The 25088-nt window shown below is 40.0% G+C and overlaps 1 protein-coding gene across 1 annotated transcript in view; it reads right to left on the reverse strand.

Moving 5' to 3' along the window:
- Window positions 1-25088, reverse strand: part of oma1 (OMA1 zinc metallopeptidase) — a 59593-nt gene that overhangs the window by 12931 nt on the left and 21574 nt on the right. The window contains 6 exon segments of the mRNA XM_033028516.1: window positions 5599-5748; window positions 6265-6339; window positions 10439-10567; window positions 11340-11447; window positions 12815-12883; window positions 12885-12989. Coding sequence (XP_032884407.1) covers window positions 5599-5748; window positions 6265-6339; window positions 10439-10567; window positions 11340-11447; window positions 12815-12883; window positions 12885-12989 — 636 coding nt within the window.

Consider the following 25088-nt stretch of genomic DNA (forward strand, 5'->3'; position numbering starts at 1 on the left):
GCAGCCAAACACATTGACTACAAAAGCATACTGAAAGCTGGGTTTGATGCAGAGATGACTCGTCTCCTGACTTCCCAAATTCTGCAAAGTACAATCAGGAATTTGGTGAGCTCCACTTTTTCAGATTTAATGAAGTTCCCCTATCTAGGACAAAGCAATTATATTATTGGTCTCTTGTGTACTCTTGTGTAACTAACATTCATAACCTTCACCTGTGCACACATTGTCAGCAGTGTATATCATATAAAAATGCATTTCAGTAATCTTCCTAATCTTCTTGTCCCAAATCAGTTACAACTAGCATCTAGATAGACACAAAATACTGGAGTAACTCAGCAGGATAGGCAGCATCTCCTGAGAGAAGGAATGGATGACGTTTTAGGTCGAGACCCTTCTTCAGACTGAGAATCAGGGGATCGGGAAATTGGAGATATGGAAGTGTACAGAGAGAATGTAAGGCATGAAAGGGACAGATCAAAGCAGACGATGATCAGGGAAATGTAGATAATTGGAGGAACAGCTCCTTATATTTGGCATGGGCAGCTTACAACCTGGCAGTATGAATATTGATTTCTCTAACTAAGTAAACCTACTCTAAGTAACCCTTGCTTTCCCTCTCTCTTTCTTTGTCCCTCCCCCATCACCGACTAGTTTCACTGTCAATGTCTCGTTGTCATCTTCCCCTCAGCCAACAATGAATCATACCACATTTCCTTGAGTATCGTCTGCTTTGATCTGTTGTTTCACACTTTACATTCTCTCTGTACCCTTCCATATCTCCAGTTTCCCTCTCCCCTATATCTCAGTCTGAAGAAGGGTCTTGACCCAATTTGTCATCTATTCCTTCTCTCCAGAGAGGTCTGAGTTACTCCAGCATTTTGTGTCTATCTAAAAGAAGCTGAATGAACATAACACCTGATAGGAAAAATATTGCTGCTGCTCCACTGGCTCAATATCTTGAAACTCCCAAGCAAAGCAAAGCAAAGCAGTGGGATGATTCTCACCATAAGGACTTAAAAAATTTGTTGAAAACAAATCAGCAACCTTCTTGAGCACATCTTGAGACATGTATTAAATAATGATCTTGCCAGCAATGTTAGCATTCCATGAAAATACGAAAAGAAAGTTGAAGAATGGTCTCGACCTGAAACGTCGCCTATTTCCTTCGCTCCACAGATGCTGCCTCACCCGCTGAGTTTCTCCAGCATGTTTGTCTACCAAAAGAAATGTGAAAATATCTATAGCATGGGCGGCACAGTGGCTCTGCCACATGGTACCAGAGACCCAGGTTCAATCCTAACCTGTCAAATTCTGCCTGTGTAACGTTTACACATTCTTCCTGTTACTACGTGGTATTCTCCAGGTGATAGTGCTTCCTCTCACATCCGAAAGACACTCAGACGGTAGATTTATTGACCGTAAACTGTCCCTTGTGTGAGCGTAAGTGATAGAATCTGGGAGAAGTTGATATGAATGTGAAGAGAATTTAAGAAATGGGATTCATGTAAGAATAATATAAATGGGTCGACGTGGACAAAGGATTTGTTCTGCATTGTTTCTCTCATGAGATTCTTCAACTTCATCCAGCTCCTGGAGAGTTTTAAATTATTGATTGTCATCTTATTTTTTGAAGAGCTGTTTTGAGAAATTCAATCTTCAACATTAAATGGCAAATATTCTGTAACCGGATACAACTGCATCAGATTTTTGAAGTGTCTAATCATTTCCCTGTACAGTAATTAATTAATGGAACTTTCCTGGTTTCTTAACATTTTTCCTATGCATTTGGGTAGTTCTTAGAAACGTTTCCAATACAATGTCATTGTCCAATCGGTTCTCCAGGCTGATGGTGAACATTTCCATAAGGATTTTCTCACCTCATCACGTTGTGGAGCAAAATACAACTCATGGAGAACAATCAGAATCACCTACTTCATTAATATTTGGAAATAAGATGCTCCAGGCTCCACAAACACTGCTCTGCCAATCAATCAGCTTTCTTACCTTCCCATATCCTCAAGTTACAGTTTCACCACCTTGCTGATCTTTTACTATCTCTTGTTTTCCCTTGTTGAGTCTCTACCATATCTTTAATTCCCATTTGATTGGCAATTTTTAAAAATTATATTTCTCCTACTTCTCCAGGTGAGCCCATGATCTCTCAATTGAAACCTTCAACGTTACAGCTAAATCAACGTACGTTTACTGGTGCATGTCACACCACTAGGATTTCAGACTCTGCTGATGATTTAAACACTTTTAGATTATATTGTGATTGTTCTATGAACTCATAAGATTTTAACTATTTTACATCATTTTTTAACACCAGCACAAATCAGTATCCTATGCAGCCAGCACATGTTACACCTTGAATATTGTCTTTCAAAGCTCCCTCAAACACAACTCCAGGCAGTGTAAATCTGAAATCAATTGGCTCAACTACAAGGGATCCAGCATGCAAGTGCCTTCGACAAAGCTGAAGCAATCACAACTGTATTTAGTCAGTGAGTGATCCATTTCAGCTTCCTCCTAAAAGCTCCACCTTCGCAGAAACAAGTCTTCAGCCAATTTGATTCACTTCAAGCTATATTAAGATGTGGCTGACAACACTGTAAAAGCTACAAGATCAGACAACAGCTGTAGTACTAAAGACCTGCACTCCACAATTATCTACTCCTCCAGTCAAGCTGTTCCAGTGCAGTTACAACACTGGCATCTGCCCAGGCACAAAATGCAGGACAAATTCAGTCTAGCTAATTTCTGTCCAATCAGTTTACGCTCAATCTTCATGAAGGTAAGTGTCACCAACATTTTACCATGTGGTGCCTATCTTCTCACCAACCCAAAGTTTGAGTTTGACCAGGAACACTCAGCTCCAGACTCATCACAGCTCTGGTATAGAGATCATCAAAAGTGAATTCCTAAGGTGAGGTGGCAGTGACTAACCTTAACATCAAGGCAGCATTTGACAGATGTGCCCGAGAACATTGAAGTTAATGCACATCAAGGGTAAAACTCCCCACATCAAGGGCGTCATGGTGGCACAGCAGTAGAGTTGCTGCCTTACAGCACCAGAGACCAGGTTCGACTAAGGGTGCTGTCGTTGGGTGTTTGCCTGTTTTCTCCGAGTTCTCCGGTTTCATCCCACGCTCCAAAGATGTGCAGATATGTAGGTTAATTGGGTTCGATAAAAATAGTAAATTGTCCTTAGTGTGTGGGCCAAAGGGCCTGTTTCCGCGCTGTATCTCTGAACTAAGCTGAAACTAAACCCCAATGTTGGATTCATATGCTACACAAAGAAAGGTGGTTGTGATTGTTGGAGGTTGATAATCCGAGTCTTAGGACATCACTTGTGGTGCAGTCCTGGCACGTTTCCGTTCAACAGACCTGAAATATCTAACGTCCCTACCATCTGCCACACAAATTCACTCTGGCTAGATGCTGGAGAAAATTATAACAGATGACATAGCGGGTAAGCCATTTAGAATGGGGTTGAGGAAAACATTTTTCACACAGAGGGTTGTGAATCTGTGGAATTCTTTGCCTCAAAGGCAGTGGATGCCAATTCTCTGGATGCTTTCAAGAGAGAGTTAGATAGAGCTCTTAAAGATAGCAGAGTCAGGGGACATGGAGAGAAGGCAGGAACGGGGTACTGATTGTGGATGATCAGCCACAATCACTGTGAATGGCAGTGCTGGCTCGAAGGGTCGAATTGGCCTACTCCTGCACCTATTGTCTATTGTCTGACAGTAATTTAAAGACAACAACATGTGGGCATGATGCTTGCACTGGATGAACTATACACAATGACCAATAGCCTTGAAACCAATTACCCCAATTACCCCAAATCCTTGTTCATCACAGCCAGGAACTTCAACCAGGCCCACCTCAAAAGTATGCTGCCAAAACACTACCAACATCTCCTGTCACACCATAGGCCCACACACTCCGCTACAGACACACAACTATTAAGAATGACTACTATTTCATCCCATGCCCATATTTTGGAAAAACAGACCATTACGATGTGACCCTTCTCCCTACAAACAGTAACTGAATCGTGAGGATCAGATACAGAAAGTTGGACAGCGCTGATTTGAGGAAACCAATGAGTTCGTATTTGACGTTTTTGAACTGGTCCATTTTTAAGGATTGTCTAGCCAACATAAATGACCTAAATGCATATTACACTGCCATTATAGACTTTGTCAGTAAGCGTGCAGGGACTGCAACGCCAAAGAAGTGAATCTAAATGTTCCCCAAACAGAACCATGGATGAACCGTGAGATCCATTCTCCAATGACATCCACGTTTGACATGTCAGGTGACCCCAATCTGTACAGAATATCTAGATACAACCTTTGCAAAGCCACCAGGGACAGCGAGAGTCAATATCATACCATGCCAAAGTCCTAGACCAACTAGACAGACATCTGTCGGTTGTGGTGAGGCTTGCATGCTTTAGCAGACTCCAAGGCAAAATCAGGCAGAATTGCTGGCAACAATGTGCCCTCCTGTACGAGGTCAGTGCATTGGATGCTCATTTGAACAGCGGGTCAGGGGACAACTGCGGGTGCACCTGATCACTGTCGCAGATGTCAGATTGGCCTCTATGGATAAACTAGCATATCATTTTATGTAAAGACACTGCGGATCTTAGCTCAGTCTTTTGACAAAGTTGAACATTACTCACACCGTCAACATCAAAAGGTTAGTTAAGGGCCTGTCCCACTTACGTGTCCTTGGCACTCAAATTCCGCAACCTCGTGGTTGAGTTGAGGCACATGGGAATTGTATGGCCGCGCGGGGCCAGTCCCACTTAGAAGCGCGGAGGGATATGTAGTTGTGCGCGACATCGCGCGGGGTTCCGAAATTCTTGCAGTGAACTAAATCTTCGCGCGCCAACAGCCTGTCGTGGAACTGACGGCCAAAGTGGGACAGGCCCAAGACCCTGGCGAGATGCAACGTCTAACCTCTAACAGCAGCAGAAGCAGGCAAACGATCGCCGAACTCGGCCTGGGGCTCACGGCCGTTGAGGTCCGGATCCGCCCCCACTTCTACTCCCAGAGCGGGGTCAAGAAAATTGAAGAGAGACACAAAATGCAGGAGTGACTCAGCGGGGCCGGCAGCATCTCTGGAGAGAAGCAATGGGTGACTTTTCGGGTCAAGACACTTCTTTTCAGACTGAAGAAGAGTCTCGACATGAAATGTCACCAATTCCTTCTCTCCAGAGATGCTGCCGGTCCCGCTGAGTTACTCCAGCTTTGTGTCCATCTTCAAATGACGTCACGCGCTCCAGACGGCTGAGTGTATGCATGTAATCGCTCCCGACCTTCGCGGGACCGTCTCGGCTCAACACGACCACGAGGTCACGTAATTTGCGTGCTAAGGACACGTAAGTGGGACAGGCCCTTTAGGTTCAAGTAACATGCAGAGCAGAGATGGAGTCTCTGCAAAATTGAAGCCTCTTTGGTCGATCATTCAAATCGAATGAAAGTTAATTATAAAAGAAAACTACTAGATATAAATGGCGATGACACTAAACTGATTAAACATGCAAGTCTGCAGTTTTCTTGAACAATGCATGTTCTTATTTACCTTAGGAATCAGGTTGTCTAGGTGTTGAATTCGGTGTTGATTTGACGGATGTGTGGAAAACCATTCAGGAATTTGACATGTTCCAGTAGCAATCTTCATCAACTCCAGTTGCTGCCAATATACGCTGCTGGATCTCACATCCACGCATGCCTAGATTTAAGAGAGAGGTCACATAAAAGATGGTGAACTGGGTGCAATACCAAATGGTGACTGATACAACCTCACCTGCAGTCAACAACATTGGAGTTTTAAGTTATCAATGAAAAAAAGATCTATCAATCAGTGGCCTCCTCGGATACAACTGGGCAATTGTCCCATTTGAAATGTTAAACTACCTTTCTCTTTTGGGAATGGGCTGATTTTAACATTTCATCTGAATTTTAGCTCAGATTTCTATCACAAACAGACTTTTTCTCTACAAATTTAGAATTCCTCTATTCTTGCTCAATGAAAAATGTAAAGTCATAATATCTTGACAAAGCATTTTTCTGCTTCCATGAGACAAAATACTCTCATATAGAAATTTAAATCAGATTGTGTACCATTTTCCCCAAAATATCAGAAAGAATTGTTCATGTTATCAGTAACTGGTCATATGTGAAATCTAGTACTATTCAATAAACATTGACACACCAAAAGTTCAAAATCTTGTGGAAGACAAGTTACCTTAGCAGCAAGTTGCAGTCCAACTTCATCAGCTTCAATCTCCAGTTTTCGGCTGTAGGGTCTATCAAACATGTACTATGGGTAAGAAATGGATTCTTGTTAATGACTGTTAATATTCTTCAAGGCCGACTCATTTTAATAAAGTACATCAAGCTATGCAAATGATATTTTTCAACTCCCCTTAGCACTTACTCAGCACTTATGTGTTTAGAAGCTGTTTTCTGGTGTTTTAACATTGCAATTCCATGAGGTACAGTGAATATCTCACAAGCAATGAAGTCTAAAATCTTAAATATTTTTGTGCAAAATAACACTGAACAGCTGATGTTCCAGATTTCTCTGAAAATAAGTGTTTTGTGTTTTACAAGGGCCAGGTACATGTACAATAAAACATCATACCAGAATCTGGAGTAAAACATGAATCAGTAATGAGGACATTTTTTCACAAGGCTCCTATGCAATTAAAACAAGTCCTCCATTCCCACTGCGGGTGCCACTCTGAATTGTCATTAAATTTCAGGTAAAAGCATGAAATTAAATATCACATTGCAAAAATGTACTCCAGCAGGAAATGTTATGTAAAAATCATAAATAATAATAGCTACTGCACAGGCATTTCTACACAACATGAAGAGCTGACCCTTAGTGCAAATGTATCAATTAAAGCATTACACACAGTGCGGTAACTCGGATGATGCAGTTTAACAAGGTCCATTTCATCGACCATTTAACATATTTTTCAGCATGTAACTGGGGTCAAGGAAAGAGCGTTCATGTCGCGGCCCTGTTTTCACAAACCTTTCCACCACCACGCACAAGAAGCACAAGACAGACACCATTGTATGCAGATGCCGAGAAGTGTGTTCAGCTCTGGCTGAACAACTTCTAATCTTCTGTGTGGACTCGATAAGAAGCATGTAACTGACATTATTTTCCACTGTCTGAATAGGAGATCAAATAGTGAGAGGGTTCAGAGGAATGTTCATATAGGAGCAACACACCTTCCAAGGCATTGATCGCAATGTGTCCAATTGTGCAATGTTTCCTTTCTACCTTTGTCGCGATACTTCTTTGGCTATTTTTTTTGTGCCATTGTTTATCATACTTTGACATATAGTACTTTCCCTCACTGATATGGTTCTGGGTTCATTTTGCTGTTTTTTGTCTCATTTTGGTGGGGATTTTAGGATCATATCAGGTGGAAAATGGTGATCATTGTAGTGGGAAGGATCCATGTTTCATTTTACAGTGATATACACTATTGGGTAGCTAGCTGCTCTTCTATCTGACCCCCAAGTCATAGTGCGATTTTTTATTCACTTTCAAGCGACTGCCACTATCGGTTCTAGCCAACTGATCAGCGTTAAATTACTCTAAACAGTTCCTGTCAGTCTTGGACTCTGAAACAGTCCTCACCAAAGCCACAAGCGGCATTCTTTGTTACTTTGATCATGTCCACATGTTTATTCTGCCATCTTCTCCTTCATTATTTAATTTGTGTGGTGGTGGCATTGCTCCAAACTCCCAATACTTGGATTCCTATCTTGTCCCATTCAAACATCTCCGCAGCCATCACATTCTCCTACACCCTCCCCCACCTCCGAGCATGACAACCTCACACATGGGCAACTGTTTAAGAGCGGCAGGGCAGGAGTAATGTTTCATTTTGGAAGGGCAATGCTAATTTAAAATCAAGATTTATCTCAAAATAAGTGACAGCTTAAATATTAAAACCTAGGTACAGAAACATCTTCAAACAGTCGGGGCAGAACTGAAGGGAGATACAAGAGACAAGAGATGCTGGAATTTTGAGTATAAAAACAATCCTCTGGAGTAATGCAGCGGGTCAGGCAGCATTTGTTAAGGGAAATGAACAGACATTGGGTCAGGACTTCTTGGTATAAGTTTATTATTGTCATGTGTACTAAAATAGAGAAAAACTTTGTTTTGTAGACTGCCCAGTCAAATCATGCCATGTACAATCAAGGCATACACACGTACAACAGCAGAATACGATATTATGGTGTTAATTTAAAAAAGCACATGAGCCACAATGAGCTAGAGAGTAGATGGAAAGATCGGGAGTACATGGAGAGGTCCATTCAGTTGTCTGATATCAGCTGGCAAGAAGCTTTTTCTGAGTCTGGTGGTACGTGCTTTCAAGCATTAGTATAACTGTTCCCTAAAGCTTTAAAACAACACAAATCTCCCAAAATGGCAGTGATAAAAAATATCACCCCACTAACTAACCAGCCATATAAAACTGGAAGGTTTTGTGTTGATCTCAGATTTCAGATCCGTTAGCTTGTATCAACGTGAAGGTTGTTACAACTGACAATAAACCCCTTGCATTCGGAATCAGGGGAAAGCAGTAAAGGTGATTTCATTCAATTCACTTTTTATATCAGATAAATAAATGGCGAGGGAACTATTGGAAGCAGTGTCCAACATGAGTCAATTCCTTGGAGTGAGATAGAACTGTTATAAAAAGACAAGCCACTTTTTGATCAAATTGATTTTCATCAGTTTAGTGTTGTTCCTGTTCTGACAGATCACTTCTGCTCTCTACCATTTACTGATCTCAAGGCTGTTTTGGACGGAAACCGCACGGCAGTCATCTTAACATCTATCATTCGAACAAAGTTAGATTACTTGAAAGACATTATAGCAGGGGAATTAGAAAAATTCAAAGTAATTAGGCATGGTCAATATGCTGTTGAGAAAGGCGAATCCTGTTTGATCAATTTAATGGAATTATTTTTAAGAAGTAGCATGTAGCAAGTAGCATGGATAAAGGGGAATCAGTGGATCGCTGTACTTGGGTATCCATATGACATTTGATGAGTGCTGCAATGAAAATCACGTGGGTATGGATAGAAGTCTGGCATTGATGCAGGCACCTCATTTTTTAATAGTTTACATTAGTAATTTGGACAAAGGCAACAGAGCCATGATTGTTAAGTTTGCTGACGACACAAAGGGATTAAGAGAGTAAGTTTTGAAAGGACACAACAGGAGTAACCAAGAAACATGGATAACTAAAGTGACTGGGCAACAAAATGGCAAATGGAGTATATTGTGGTAATTGTAAAATCGTCCACATCCTTCGTTCTCCCCCCTTATAAGGTGTAGGCTGGATTTTGGCAGGAACAATAAGAAAGCAAACTATTTAAATAGTAAATGACTGCAGAGCTCTGGCATGTGAAGGTTCTGGATGTCCTGGTGCATGGTTTGCAAGAAGCTGGTGTACAGGTTGTGGCCACGCCCCTTCCCTCAGATGCTGCTCTGATCCATATTATTGGCTGTCAGGCCAGGAGAGGCCCACCCCCAGCATCATTGGTAACAACAGGATCCAATTTAGTGATATTGGTGCCTGAACTGATACCTGAACCTCATCTTTGTAAAACCCAGGTATTCCAACAAAGGGTAGGTGAGTGGACGAAAGAAAAATAAAATGTTGCCCATTTAAGAAAGATTATTTTTTCCCTCATGTCTGAAACCTTTGCAATTTTCTTCCTGAAAGGGCTGAGGAAAGAGAGTCTATCCATATTTTAAGCAAAGAATGGCTTTATCAACCGTGTGTGTGTGTGTGGGGGTGGGTGGGGGGTGAAAGGTTGTGAGCAGTGAAATCCAGAACTGAGAATAAAATAAAATCAGCCTTGATCTTATTGAATGATGAAGCAGGCTAAAAGGATTGAAGGTATTCAAAAAATGCTGGAGTAACTGAGCAGTTCCCACATGTTCTCTGGAGAAAAGGAATAGGTGATGTTTCAGGTTGAGATCCTTCTTCAGATTGAGAGTCAGGGGAAAGGGAAATGACAGATATAGATGATGATGTAGAGAGATGTAGAACAAATGAATGAAATATATGTAAACATGTAACGATGATCAATGAAACGATCCATTGTTGACTGTGGGCTAGGTGTTAACGGGTTTTACAGACAATGAAACTCACCAAGACGACAGTGAAACGAGTACAACGACTATGGTGTGGGAGGGACAGAGAAAGAGGGGATGCAAGGGTTACTTGAAAGTTAGTAAAATCAATATTCAAACCACTGGGTTGTAAGCTGCCCAAGCAAAATATGAGGTGCTGCTCCAATTATAGAGTCCCCTGCTCCTGATCCTAATGTGTGTATGTCTAAATAGGCAAAAGTTGTGAAAATGGTCTTACCTGGATCAGTTTGCCTTGAATCCACTGCCCCAGGAGGGCAAGACTGTCCCGAGGGAACACAGCCCAAATAAGTGTCAGAAAAACGAGGGACACAAAATCAAGGAGCTGAATAATACTTGCATGTTCAGCCTACAACAAAAGGCAAGTCAGTGCTCATTCATTACAGAAAAACAATTTATGAACATCATTACCATCCTCCCACACTTTCACTTGTGTAATGAAATCTCCTTAGTCACACTCCAAATGTTCACCGTCTACTAACATCAACCTATTTCCTCTCAAACAATTAAATCATTAAAAGATTAAATTACATTTATTTACATTGTACTTGTCTTTATTTCAGGGTACCACTCCATCATATAAAACTAATTACTAATCTACTAATCAAAAACTATATCCAATATGGCTATAACATTTCTACGTCACAGGTAGTATCACATCAACTACTGCAAGAGTCGCAAGACATCATATCTCAGCTCATTTCCTGAATAACAGGGCAATATATAGTGGCACAGTTTTTCATTATTCTAGCCTGAGCCTTCATGAATTTTAAATATCTATCTGATCTCCTCTTAACGTCTTGTTCCACGGAGAGCAACTCCTGTTTCACTAGTCTAACGACACAACTCAAGTTCTTCATCCGTAAAATTACTCTAGTAAATCTCTTCTGTACCATCTATAGATTCGTCACACATTTCCTAAAGTAAAGTGGATGAGAATGGTACCAATTCAACACAAGTCTTATACATTCTAGTGATGTGATACCAAGTTGACCTATTCTAATACCGAGACAGACAGACAGCTCACGTGTCTAAAACGGGAATTATTTTGTGAATACTTCATTATTTTAACCAAAAACATTTTATTTCCAAACCACCAAATGCAACAAAGATGCACTCACCCCATGTGCAAGGAGACAATGAGCCATCTCATGACCGAGAATACAAGCCAGTTGATCGACGTCTGCCACAGCTTTCAACAGTCCCATCAAAACAAACACCTGCCCATTCTGTGCCAGGAGAAACAGACATTAGGAGAATGGCCAACTACTTCAGCCAGCTCTGTTCCTATGCGAAGCCACGTAGAGGCAACAGTGAATGCTGAAAATCCAACCCAATGCTGGTCTGGCCTCTCAACATATTAACTGACAGTCAAAATGTAATGAATTACTGTGTTACAACTGTATGGAAATATGGAATCATACATTATAACCAACAGAGAGTTTGCTATTTTGGTTCAAAGGCATGCTGACTGAGAGATGAAATAGACTAGTTAAACCTAATGTTTGAAATAATGCAATCCTTTCAAAGGAGCTTTCTGTTAATAAATAACTCGTCATAATCATGATGAGCCTCATGTGGCAGATAAATTATTGGAGGAGATTATTCAAAATCGGATTTCCTCCTATTTGGAAGAGAATCGGTCAATTAGGGACAGTCAGCATGCCTTTGGACATGTGTGTAGCCATGTATGATACTTCAGAGGCCCAGCACAACCACAATCAGAATCACAAATAACGGTGACTCTGGTGCTTTTGAACCTTCATCAAATAACATTCCCAACTAATTCCTAGAAGGAAATTCTAAATGAAGTTGCCCCACATACTCACTGTGCGGTGAAAAACTGCAGCAGATTGTGCAACTTCAGGCCTCTACTGTAATGGGCTGCATTGCCCATCCCAGTAATTTAAAACGTCACGTACAAATCTACTCCACCCCACCCTAGGGTCTCCAGCCTACTGACTTTTGCACATTTTTCATCACAACTGATTATAAATATATAATATTCTTCTTAACAAAAATGGAAATACTTAAGATGTTTTGTGTATTAAATGTGATAAACAGTGCTCCTTGTGATGGTTTGTGCCAGGCCTACCAGCACCTCTAACAGTTACTGTAACAAGAAAATGTTCACATTTTTTGAATTTTAATTTGATTTCATACCTTTTAGTTATTAGCTTATTCAATTAGAAGTTGATTGGTCACAAAAGAGGGATATATTGATGGATTATTTGTTTTTGATATAGCTTGATTTTTATTTGATCTGACAGCATACTGGCAGCTTTTGGATATATTAATTCAAGGATAATAACATGGCCCACAAGATGGTATGGTAGTGAAATAAATTGTGTTTACATTGAGATAAATTGCTTTCATAATTTTGATATGTTAAAAAAATGTTATGCCCTTATTGAGATTGCAAAATCTGTAGCTTTTTTAAAAAACAGCATTGTGATTTCAGTAGGCACCAGCCATTACGAATTACCTGCAAGGAACTAACAGGGAATATTATTTACTAAATGTGCAAAGGAGCAGCGTGACCATACATATCTTCTTTGTATGTTAAGTATGATGGTCATCGGGAAGTCTTTCTTACTGGCAAGACAAAGGCATTTATCTCTGGATCATCCACAACATTAAGAATCCACTTGGTCTCAGTAATTCCCAGGTATATCTTTGTTTTTCTCAACCAAATGGTTGAAAACCAACTGAATGGACTTGTAGATTGGAGCAGTCGTAGGCAGAAATTTATCCTTGTACTTCTCCAGCACCTGTGGAAAAGGAGACAATAATCATGTAACATTCAGTACCCATCATTCAGGATAGAGTGCATTTAACAATTCACTTAGGAGTTAGGGAATAATAAAGACGTTTCTCGAGTGTTTTGCATTCCATCCTCAGGCCTGTTTCATCTCCCAAGCCATGCCCATAAGGCTGCTTTGCCCATGAGCAGTAACAATGCCTCTGTCAGCCAGACACTGGAAAAAGTGAAATTGGCAATAAGTGACTTTCCTTTCAACTTCTTTCCCCAACAGCAGTCATTTCAGAAATTAATTGCAAAGCTCCACTCTTTCACATCCCCCTATTGGCATCCAAGTAAGGTGGATACCCTTTGCAAAAGACAAGCTGCTGCAGGTACTCAGCAGGTCAGTCAACTGTTGATTCCAGCATCTGCAGGCTCTTATGTCTCTCTAAACCCGACATTGTCATTCATATAGAGGCCACTCTTTGAATCGTTGACTGTCTGTCCACAGGAACTCTATCCAAACCTCTTTCACTGTACAACTAAATGCTCGCCTTTCCTTCTTCAATCTCCATCCACTCAATGAAGTGCACAACAATGAGACATCTCAAAATATTAAAAAAGCAATCTGTGATAGTAAGTGAGTGGGTTTTACCAGGTCTTGCTTGCTTATGCTCAGTCTAACTCTACATTGTGGCATCACTCTAGTCCATGTAACTGAAAAACACACACAGTTTTGCAATTATTATGCAGAGCAAAACATTTTAGGATGAATGTGTATTTCCTCAAATTCTCATAAATGAATCAATTTGTAAGAGACAGATATAATCTGTCAATGCTGTTTAAAAAAAAAAGAATAATTTGCAAAGAAAACACTCATCATCTCATCACTTAGTATGATTATTATTATCAGTTAATTCCTTCCTCATTAAAATTAATCCTTTACTGTTTAGTATCTCAACTATCTACCCCACGTCATTTGAATCATAGCAAAAATACAGGAGATTGAAAGATGTTGGTGTGCACAGGGTCCTGGAGATCCTCGTATCAAATAGAACAAGTTGTCCGACAACTTTAGGCTGTGCACGCCATACGCAAGAAAAATAAGAGATCCTTGTAGAAAAATCATTGAAAGTTAATGTGCAGATACAGCATGCAACTAGGAAGGTAAGTGTCACTGCTTTCTACAGCAGGAGATGCTGAATGCAAAAGTAAAGATGTCTTCCTGCAATTGTATGCATCCCTGTTAAGAGCACCTTTGCCAGGCTGTGTACAGACCTAATCTCTCTATCAAAGGAGGAATACATGCTAGAGAAGGGATGTAATGAAGGTGATTGGAGATTTGTCATACAACGAGAGATTAAGCAGACAGTCTGTACTCTATTGAGAGACAAAAAGCTGGAGTAACTCAGCGGAACATGCAACATCTCTGAAGAGAAGGAATGGGTGACATTTCGGGTCGAGACCCTTCTTCAGAACTCTCTTGAGTTCAGAATAACAGGAGGTAATCTCATTGAGTCATACAAAATTCTTATGGAGGTATCACAGGTTAAATGTAGGGATGATGTTTCCCCAGGCTGAGATATCTGAAACCAGGGGTTACAGCCTCAAAAGGAGTCAGCTATTTCAGGACAGAGAGGTCCTGACTCAGCGGATAGTGAAATGTAGGAATTCTTTACCCAGGAGGGCTGTCGAGACTCAGTCACCAAGTATATTCAAGGAATAGATTGAAGGATTTTTACAGAACAAGGAAACTAAGGGATAATAGGTTACTGCAGGGAAGTGTAATGAGGATCAGCCACACTCTTCTGGAATAGTGGACCAGTGTTTGGAGACTGGGGTGTATGGGAATGCTTAGGGAGGGGAAGCATCTCTGGTGGGGAGGCATGTCTTGCTCCTTTAAGGATAGTTTATCCACCTTTGGTCCCCACCTGGCACCCAGCTCTCACCTGTGGCTCCAAGGAGCTGTTAGCATGCCACAGCAGACACACCCTGGAAAACTGCCTTGGCTGGCATGCTAAACCGTGTGAGGGTAGCTGATGGATCTCAAACCCTCAGTGAGTTTAGGTACACTCAGCCCAGCATGCAAAGTCTGTTCCGCGGATTGGGTGGAGGAAATCCACTGGAGGGTTCAACGGCCAGGAAGGCGGCTCAGCAGCGCACTGTGGAGTGCAAAGGGCATGTCAACGCTCGAAGGAAGACATGGCCATCCACTGTAGCCAAGGGAGTTTACAGCCCTAACGTCTGAACGTGCCACTGGAATCCAACTCCTGCGGCCGAGAGGGTGGGGTTACTCGTGTGCAACAGCCTCTCCACTGTAATCTCTCCCACGCACAGGTTTTTGTGCAAGTCTAAAGAAAAGATCCCGGGCGTGTGGATCGCGCATTGGACACGTGAGCCACACTCGATCCCATAAGATACAAGACTGCACAACCATGCTCTCATCGTTTACAATGGGCCATCACCATTAGGAGACCAGGGGTGGTTAGATGCTTTATATCTTGGGTACTAATGCACTTGGGTACTAATGCACTTGTGAAGAAAATTTTTGAAACTTTGGATGGTTGAAGAAAATTCCATAAAGTTACTAAATAGTATTGCTGTTATCATGCCATATTTGGTTCCACCTTCTATATAATGAAACTTGAAAGGAAATTGTGTGAAATTGTACATGTGCTTTGTACTGAGTTAAATGCATTCACGTTGTACTCAAAACTTGACAGTCAGACAAGCTATTATTTTTTTTACTTTGGGGTCATCACTCCATTATGCAGCAAGTTATTTCTGGGATGTAATATATAATCATAAGTGCTTTGTCGCTAAGTGCAGTGGTTTCACCCTTAGTGCAAAGGAAAGATATTTTTTATTTAAACAATGGCCCAAAGCAAAAAAAATATTTGGGGAATTTGTGGCTTCCCATTTACTGCATGGAAGATTCATTTAAAATTGCACTTAAAATGGATACAGTTTTCACCAATGCAAAGAAATATAATTGCCATTTAATCATTCTTATAAATTGCATGCATTTTTTACTGACATAAATGTTCAAATGATAAAAGCTACAGATTGTGAAAATGGCTGCTGCACTCTTAATCTGATCTGTATTTTAAGGGCACACTCCAAAAATAACAACAATAAAATCCTTTTTATGATGTCAAACTATATGCTTGTTGCCTCGATTAAATGACTTGCTTGTTGAAACCTGCACTCAGTAACTGCCTTTAGTTACTTTACCTTATGCTATAATCTGCACAACATTCAATTTGTTACTAAAGAAAATAAACAAGAAAAAAAATGAATGAAAAAATACTATAATAAGCGAGTTCAGTATTCTGAAAAACGCAAGGAATCACGGGATTTGTCAAAGGTCATTCGCGATAAAGAAAAAGCAAACGAAGCGCTGGCTCTATGAACTGTGCATAAATTCTTGTCTTTATTCATAATTTATGTGTAAAAATATATTAAATCTGAGGAACAGGGGTGCCAGGTAGCGGGAGAGCGGGGTGTAACAGCGAGAAAGAGGGGCAGATGCGAGTGGGAGACGGGGAGAGACTGAACCGGCGGAGAGACATTCTCGGCAGCTGCGCTGCTGCGCGCACACAGACCCACGCCTCATCCGCAGCCAGGATTGAACCCGGGTCAACAGCGCCGCAAATGCTACTGAACCACCACTGGACCATCCCCCTGAGTGTCCCATCCCCGCCCGGGGGGTGGCGGCCGGAGACGTCTGGGGCCACCCCGGGATGACGGGATGCCGGCCAGAGAGCGGCCAGGCCCACAACCAGCGCGGAGAAGAAGTGCCAACTCCAGCCCAAACCTGCTCTAACTCCCGAGGACCCCGCTCCCCAATGGGCCGGGGACGACCAGCCACACCGCCCTCACCACCCAGCGGCCGCCGACCCACCCCCCCCCCACCGGCACTGGCGAAAACTGAGCACTAGCCATCAATGGGGATACACACAAAACGCTGCAGCAGCTCAGTGGGACAGGCAGCATCCCCGGAGAAAAGGAATGGGTAACGTTTCGGGTCGAGACCCTTCTCCAGAGATTTTGCCTGACCACGTGTGCATCCTCGCCAATGATCAGCGCTCGGCCCACGGCGGCACCGAAGGCCCAACCGACAGCCACTGGATAAGGCAAGAGGGGCAGCCGACGGTCCCCAGCCCGCCGGGGAACAGGCCCCCCAGGAGCAGGAGCAGAGCCGAGCCGGAGCAAGCGGCCCATCTCCCAGGGTCAGGAAGCAAGCGGCCCCTCCCAGCCTCCGGAGCAAGCAGCTCCGCCAGCCCAGGGTCAGGGACGGGACACCCTGGAGTGGACGGGGACGGCCCAGCAGCAACTAACAGCACCGGAGACTCGGGTCTGACCCCGACCACAGATGAAAAGCAGGCGTGCACACACGCACCACCACAGCAGCCTAGAATGTTTATAGCGAGTGACCTATGACCTGGGCATGCGCAGTCGGAATACCGATCTCGCCTATTGTACCTGTGAAAGATAAACAAATGGGTATTTGATTAAGGCATAGATACATAATTCAACTAGTCAAATATTCTCTCAATTCTTATGTCACTTCACATCAGCAGAAAGATTGCAACCAAGAGTCAATGTAAGGGGGCTCCATTCTGCCCTCACTTTACCGTATTGAGAATGCAATCTCCATGACATACTACATAAAGTAGGGTAGAATAGTGTGTAAAACAGGTGTTTGGTCTAGTGCAAGCTTTTGTGATCGCTCATACCTATTAAAGGGCCTGTCTGGGAAAGTGGTGCAGTGCTGAGCATGGTAGTTCTGGCTAAACTAGCCAAACTAGTCTAATGGAGCACCAGGCCTTGGAGCTGGGGGGCATCCATGAAAAATGGTTTCTGCCTCAAAATGTGCACTTGTTTTTCTCCCAAACCCTTCAGCCTTCCCACTGTAACTACTTACTCCATTTCATTCAATGTTATCCTTGAATATTCTTCTCGGTCCTTTGAAACTCAAAACACATTCATCTTTTTTGCTGCATTTCCTTTCAAACTCAAACTCTCACACGAGATCACGACTCCAAAACCCTTTAACTCGTTATTCTTCCCTATCTCGTACAGTCTTTAAAAACCAAGTTTGACATCACCCAAACACTACTTTAAGATTTGTCCCATTTCTCCTTTTCAAATCTTGGAGGTTTCCTTGACTTTGAGCCTCATTTCTATGGCTGCAGGAAAATTATTTCATTATATTTGGTGCATATTTCACCCTTCAGCTCTAGCAAAACGCAGATACACGTGCAAATTGAGAGATGCAAACCCATGGTAAGCATCTAGTTCTTCAGTAAAATGTCTGATGAGTATACCATTCGCTGCTGAATAACAAAGATCGGCATGAAAACAGAAACCCTCTCTATGTCTCAACGTGGATTTCAAAGATATCTTCAAAACAGCCACAGTCATGCATCACGGAAACAGACCCTTCTGTCCAACCTATCCATGCCAACCAAGATGCCCCATATGAGCTAGTCCAGTTGCCCGCATTTGACATATCTCTCTTAACCATTCCTATCCATGTACCTGTCCGAGTGCCTTTTAAATCCTGTTAAAATTATCAAAAAACAAAAAAAATGCATTTTCATAATGCCAAATTATACCACCTAAATATAAAAATATAAAGTTATAATGATTCATTTTAGTGAAAATGTTGAGAGTAATGTAAATTAATATGCAATTAATCCAACTGCGGAAACAGCACAAAAATCAGTTTTCATTTATCAAAATCCCATATGCCCTGGAGACTGGAGAGCTCATCAATCTATAAGTCAATCTCTTCGCTTAATTATATATTTTTCCCATTATTTTAAATTATGACATAGGTGGGTTTGATTTGTGTGTACATAAATGCGCAAAGTATTTGGAATGAAAATGAGGTGGAAGTTGTGCTGTCCCGAATGAGAATATGGCCCAATCTGTAGAGATGTCTGTGCCTGGAGGAGGATGAAGAGCAAAAAATTCTATGTTAAGGAAATATCAGAAGGAGAGGCATAGGAAATACAGCATAACTGAGGATGGTATAAGAGTTGAAACCATTTAAAATTTTTGAAAGGCCAATATTTGAGAAAAGCATAAAACTGATTAAAAATGAGACACAGTATATTAATGAGACAGAAGCTGCAGCGATAGGGGTACTAAATGAGTGACGCAATTTAGGTTTGTACCTAGGACCACGATAGAAGGAATGAGAAACTACTGAGGTAATAAATGGAGCAATTGTGCATGGAATATATAACAAGGTATGGTAAAGTGTTGAAGAAGCTCAAAGAGGGCTAATGAGGCATGCATTATGAGCGAGGAATATCAGAGAGACGTGTCAGTTTTAGCACAATATTCTCAGTTGATCCACTGATAGTGCTTGCAGCTGTTAACTTTTAGCATTGCAGGTCCAATCATTGCAGCCAGCTCCTAAATGAGCATACCATTCCACAGCAGTGGTATATTGCCACTCAGCAATGGTTGCTGCAAAGAACAGTGGGAGAGGGCTTCCAGGGGTAAGAGGAGCCTGGTGAAGAGCAGAACCCGCTAATGGCATGTTCTTTGTGCTCAAGGAACGCAAGAATCCCTCTCGGGCTGCAGAAGGCAATTGAGGAGGGCCAAATGTTTACACTGGGGAATCTTGAGTCTCTGCTCAATATGCCTGTACCTGTAAACTGAAGAAAAAGTGCATGAAATTTCCTCTCCTCGAGTACAAAGTTGGAGTGATCCCACTAATACAGCTGTGAGTTAAAACTGAAATGTGGTAGTCATCAGCACCAACTACCAGGAATGATCCTGGGGCGAGGAAGCTGAAAATGCCAGTGACCTTGCCCTCCCCAGCCAAAGTAGTCAAGTAATATTATAGAGTACAGTACAAACACAATAAAGTAGTATTACAGATCTCAGTGAGCACAAACAATGCAGTTTTAGTGCGGGCACTTTAGATGTCTTGGGTTTCAGGCAAAAGCTTATTTGCTAAACATGGCTGTTCTGTGAAGTTGAAAATCACACAGGACACCAATTATGCATATTATTACAGCACTGTGAAAGTTACCTGCGGGAGTTTTACGCTGCAGAAAGTCCTGCTGATTTTGCCAAAATGAATTCTACAATTCAGAACAACTTCTCCACTATGGAGGGCAATCTTTCTAAGAAAATTGATAATAGCTGCGGCGAAGTAAAAGAGCTTTATGTAGCCCTGAACCAGCAGTTTAAAGATTTGGAGTCCAGGACTGCGAAGGAATTGGAAAGTATGCAGAAAGATTATAACAATAAACACGACACCCTGCTGAAGCAATTAACAGACTCGGAAAAATTGATGGAAGAGATGGATGGTGAAATGGAACAGATGAGCCAAGAAATACAAGGGCTGAAAAAACAACACGAAACGAATTGGGAGCTAACGAATAAACTGAATGAGAAATGTCAAGATTTAGAGGCCAGGTCAAGGAGGCAAAATTTGAGAATAGTAGGAGTTAAAGAGGGTGCTGAACACGGCCTTCAAATGCGTGATTTTATTACTAATCTACTTAAAGATGTTTTCAAACTTCCAGAAAACCAAAGATAGATCTGGCTCATCGAGTGGGTCGCTTCCAAAAACATGATAATGCTAAACCAAGGCAAATTATTGTAAAGTTCCTGGATATTTCAACTTTGGAAACTCTATTAAAGAAGATAACCTATGGAGAAACATTTGCTGATAATATCGTAAGATTCTACAGGGATTATCCTCGGGAAATTTTGGCAAAAAGACGCGAGTTTAAAAGGGCAAGCAGTATTTTATATGGACATTCTGAAGTTCGTTATGGCGTGACCTATCCAGCGAAAATGCTAATTACGTTTAATGCTAAGCAACGCTCATTCACGGACCCGGACTCTGCTTGCAAATATGCCCAGGAGATTTTAAACAAAATTCAAGGAGGAACATAGACATTTTATCTGTGGAACTTTGTTTTTTCTGTTTCAATTAAGACACTAGAACGCTTCAGACGGTTACCAGACAGGCTTATCTGGCAAGAATGTGTTGTTCAATAACAGAGGCCGAATTAAACTTCTGAACTGAAAGCACAGATGGAAGCTCAAGGTCGCAAGCTCGTCACCAAACCCTTCAGCACGGAGAACTATGAGACCGTCTCCTTTTGAAATGGCCATGATATGAGGCATCTGTTCCACACTATATGACCTATTATTTATATATATAACTAACTAACTAATTAACCACTTACGCGCAATAAACTCAACTAACGTTAAAGGCGTAATGTACTATACTAACACGACTAACTATATAGCAGGAAGGATGGGGGAGGTTAGACATTTATTTTAAATACTAAATACTAATTATGAATTAATTAACATACAGGTAAATGAAAAGTGTAATTATTGACGAGGTACTTTAACCCATAATTTCTTTTATTTTAATCCAAATCTTCTACCTTCCCTTTATTTTATTTTATTTTATTTTAAACTGTTCAGCGATTAACTGACCTGATATGATAATTTTGGTAACAATTAGAGGGAACCAACTAACGTTGGGTCAAATTCTAATAGGGGGATAAGGCCCAGTGCATAATCTCATCGACGGAGGTCAATTTAAAAACAAACCTAGCTACCTTAGGTGGCTTTTTTGTAATATATCGCTTTTTTGATAAATTACATTCACTTTTTTTGTTTATTCATAATTATGTGTTGTATGACTTAATAATTTTTATGTACACTTTATTTTATGTTTTTCTCTTTCCCTTAATTATGTTTAATAGTGTCAGGAGATGTAAAACTACTGTAGAAATTATGAAGGACAACTCTGGATTCGGGATTCCGAGGTACTTGGCTGCATCACATGAATCATACAGTCTGGTAATAATAGCCAATGCAAGATAATAGTCGAATAAATATCGGTCTCACCTTCTGTAGTTGGAACATCAGAGGTGCGAATGAGCCAATTAAGAGGGGTAAAATTCTGGCACAATTAAAATCATTAAATATGGATATTGCTTTCTTACAAGAGACACATCTGAAACAACAAACTCAGATTAGATTAAAGGCAAATTGGATAGGTCAAACCTCTTACTCCTCATTCACCTCTAAAGCAAGAGGCATGGCTATTATAATTCGGAAGGGTATACCTTTTAAATTAAAGAAATCTATATCTGATAAAGAGGGAAGATATGTTATAGTCACGGGAGAAATTTACAATACACCATTAACTATGATAAATATTTACGCGCCTAATTTTGATAACCCACAATTTTTTAGGAAAATAATAGATTTAATCGCAGAGCATAATTATCAAAATATAATAATGGGGGGGGAGATTTTAACTGTGTTATAGATCCATACTTAGATAAATCAATAAAGCTAGGGAAGCGTCTTGTTAAAACTAAGACCTGTGAATTTTTAAATACTTATATAAAAAATAATAACATAGCTGATATTTGGAGAATAGCAAATCCAAGTGGTAGGGAATACTCATTTTATTCATCAGTTTACAAAACGTATTCGCGAATTGACTATTTTTTATTGGACACAAAATTAATCCCGTATACGAATAAACCATCATATCATAATAGTATTATTTCTGATCATTCACCATTGACTTTTATACTTAAAATTGAGGGAATGCCGAGTATAAAACCTTTTTGGAGATTCAATGTACATATATTAAATAACCTGCAGGGTTATGAGTATATAAAAGAACAAATAAAACTTATTTTCGAAATAAATGACACGCCGGGTATTTCTGCACCGCTATTATGGGAAACCTTCAAGGCATATATTCGCGGTGTCATAATTTCTTACCAAAGTTTTCAAAATAAGGAAAATAAAAGAGAACTTCAGCGGATAGAACAGAAAATAAAACTACTAGAACTGGACAATGCAACTGACCCAACCATTAATAAACATAATTAGATAACTTTATTGAAATATAAAGTCAATAGAATATTATCGGCTAGAGTAATAAGATTATTCCAAATTACAAAACAAGCACACTTCGAATTTGGGGATAAGCCACATAAACTACTTGCGAGGCAACTGAAGCAATGAGAAAAGGAAAAAACTATTACTAAAATTAAATCGGATAAGGGTGAGTTTTTAACACTGCCTAAGGATATTAATAAGAGGTTTGCCCAATTTTATCACAATTTATATACATCTAAAATAAATACAGATGTAAGTAAAATTACAAATTTTTTAGATAATTGCAAGCTCCCAAAATTGGATAGTTTAGAACAAGAGCAATTAGGAGCACGGATTACTAATGAAGAAATAAAACAAATAATAAACTCACTGAAAAATGGGAAGACCCCAGGACCAGACGGTTTTAGTAATGAATTTTATAAAAGATTTCAGGAGTCAATTGTACCAAGATTATTCAATTTATACACGCAGGCTTATACTGAAAATAAACTACCAGAAACCCTAGCAGAAGCAACAATAACACTTATACCAAAAAAAGATAACGATTTAGATGAACCGGGTTCTTATAGAGCTATTTCACTGCTAAATACGGATCAGAAAATTTTAGCAAAGATTCTAGCTAGAAGGCTAAATAATTATATTAACAATTTAATAAATACGGATCAAACGGGATTTATACCCAAAAGACAATCATTTAATAATTTGAGAAGGCTTTTCAATATAATGTACTCTCATAATGAGGACAATGAAGATATTTCAGTTGTCACGCTGGATGCAGAGAAGGCATTTGATCAAGTAGAATGGCAGTATTTATACAAGGTACTCCAAAAATTCAATATGGGAGAGAATTTTATTAGATGGGTTAAACTACTTTACGATAGACCTACGGCAAGAATACTAACTAACAATACGCTATCTCCAAAATTTTACTTATCTAGGGGTAATAGGCAAGGGTGTGCCTTATCACCATTGCTATTTGCCCTTATGATAGAACCGTTGGCCGAAAGGATTAGAAATCACCCGAATATTCACGGATATAACACTAAGGACTCAAAGAATAAAATTTCACTATATGCTGATGATATCCTTTTATATATATTACTAATACACAAACGAGTATACCCACCTTATTAACACTAATTGAGGAATTCGGCTCTTTTTCAGGATATAGAATAAATTGGAATAAAAGCGAAATTATGTCTTTAAAACCACAGGATTCGAGACACTTACTAAAATTCCCCTTCAAAATTGCAACAGAAAAATTCAAGTATCTGGGTATTCAAATTACGAGAAGACACAAATCATTATTTAGTGCCAATTTTATACCACTATTAAATAAACTGAATGATATGATTAAATTTTTGAAAACGCTTCCGCTCTCATTGATAGGTAGAATTAACGCTATAAAATTGACTTTCTTACCACAATTAATATATTTGTTTCAAGCGATCCCAATATATATTCCAAAATATTTTTTCAAAAAACTAGATTCCACTATCACTAATTTTATATGGGATTACAGAACACATAGAATTCAACGAAAGCATTTGTGCAAATCTAAAGAAGTTGGGGGTTTATCATTACCTAACTTTATGTATTACTACTGGGCAGTGCATATTAAGAACATAATGTACTGGCTGGATAGTTCCACTCAGCAGTTGGAGTGGATAAGAATGGAGAAAGAGGAGTGCTATCCGATAAAATTGAATAGTATAATATATAAGAAGAACCCAATTATTCACAATATAATAAGAATTTGGAAACAAATAAAAGTATCCTTGAAATTAAATAATTTATCAGTACTAACCCCACTATTGAACAACCCCGCATTCAAACCTTCTCTCATCGACAACACATATCAACAATGGGATAGATTGGGGATTAGGAAAGTAGGGGATATGTATGAATTGGGTAAACTGTTATAATTTCAACAATTAAAATTTAAATTTAAATTGAAGGATAATCAATATTTTAAATATATACAGGTATGTGACTTTATGAAGAAATATACACATAGATTTCAAACTATATTTTTAGTCCCTTTAGAAGAAGCAATGAATATTAAGGCTGATTCACAAAAATTAATATCATACTTTTATAATAATATATTATATAGAGAATCACCCTCAACAGAAGCACTAAGGGAAGATTGGGACATGAGCTAATGATAAAGATCTTGAAGGATAGATGGGAAATGTATTTGATGAATACA

Source organism: Amblyraja radiata, chromosome 10 (assembly GCF_010909765.2).
Source record: "Amblyraja radiata isolate CabotCenter1 chromosome 10, sAmbRad1.1.pri, whole genome shotgun sequence".
Taxonomy (NCBI): domain Eukaryota; kingdom Metazoa; phylum Chordata; class Chondrichthyes; order Rajiformes; family Rajidae; genus Amblyraja; species Amblyraja radiata.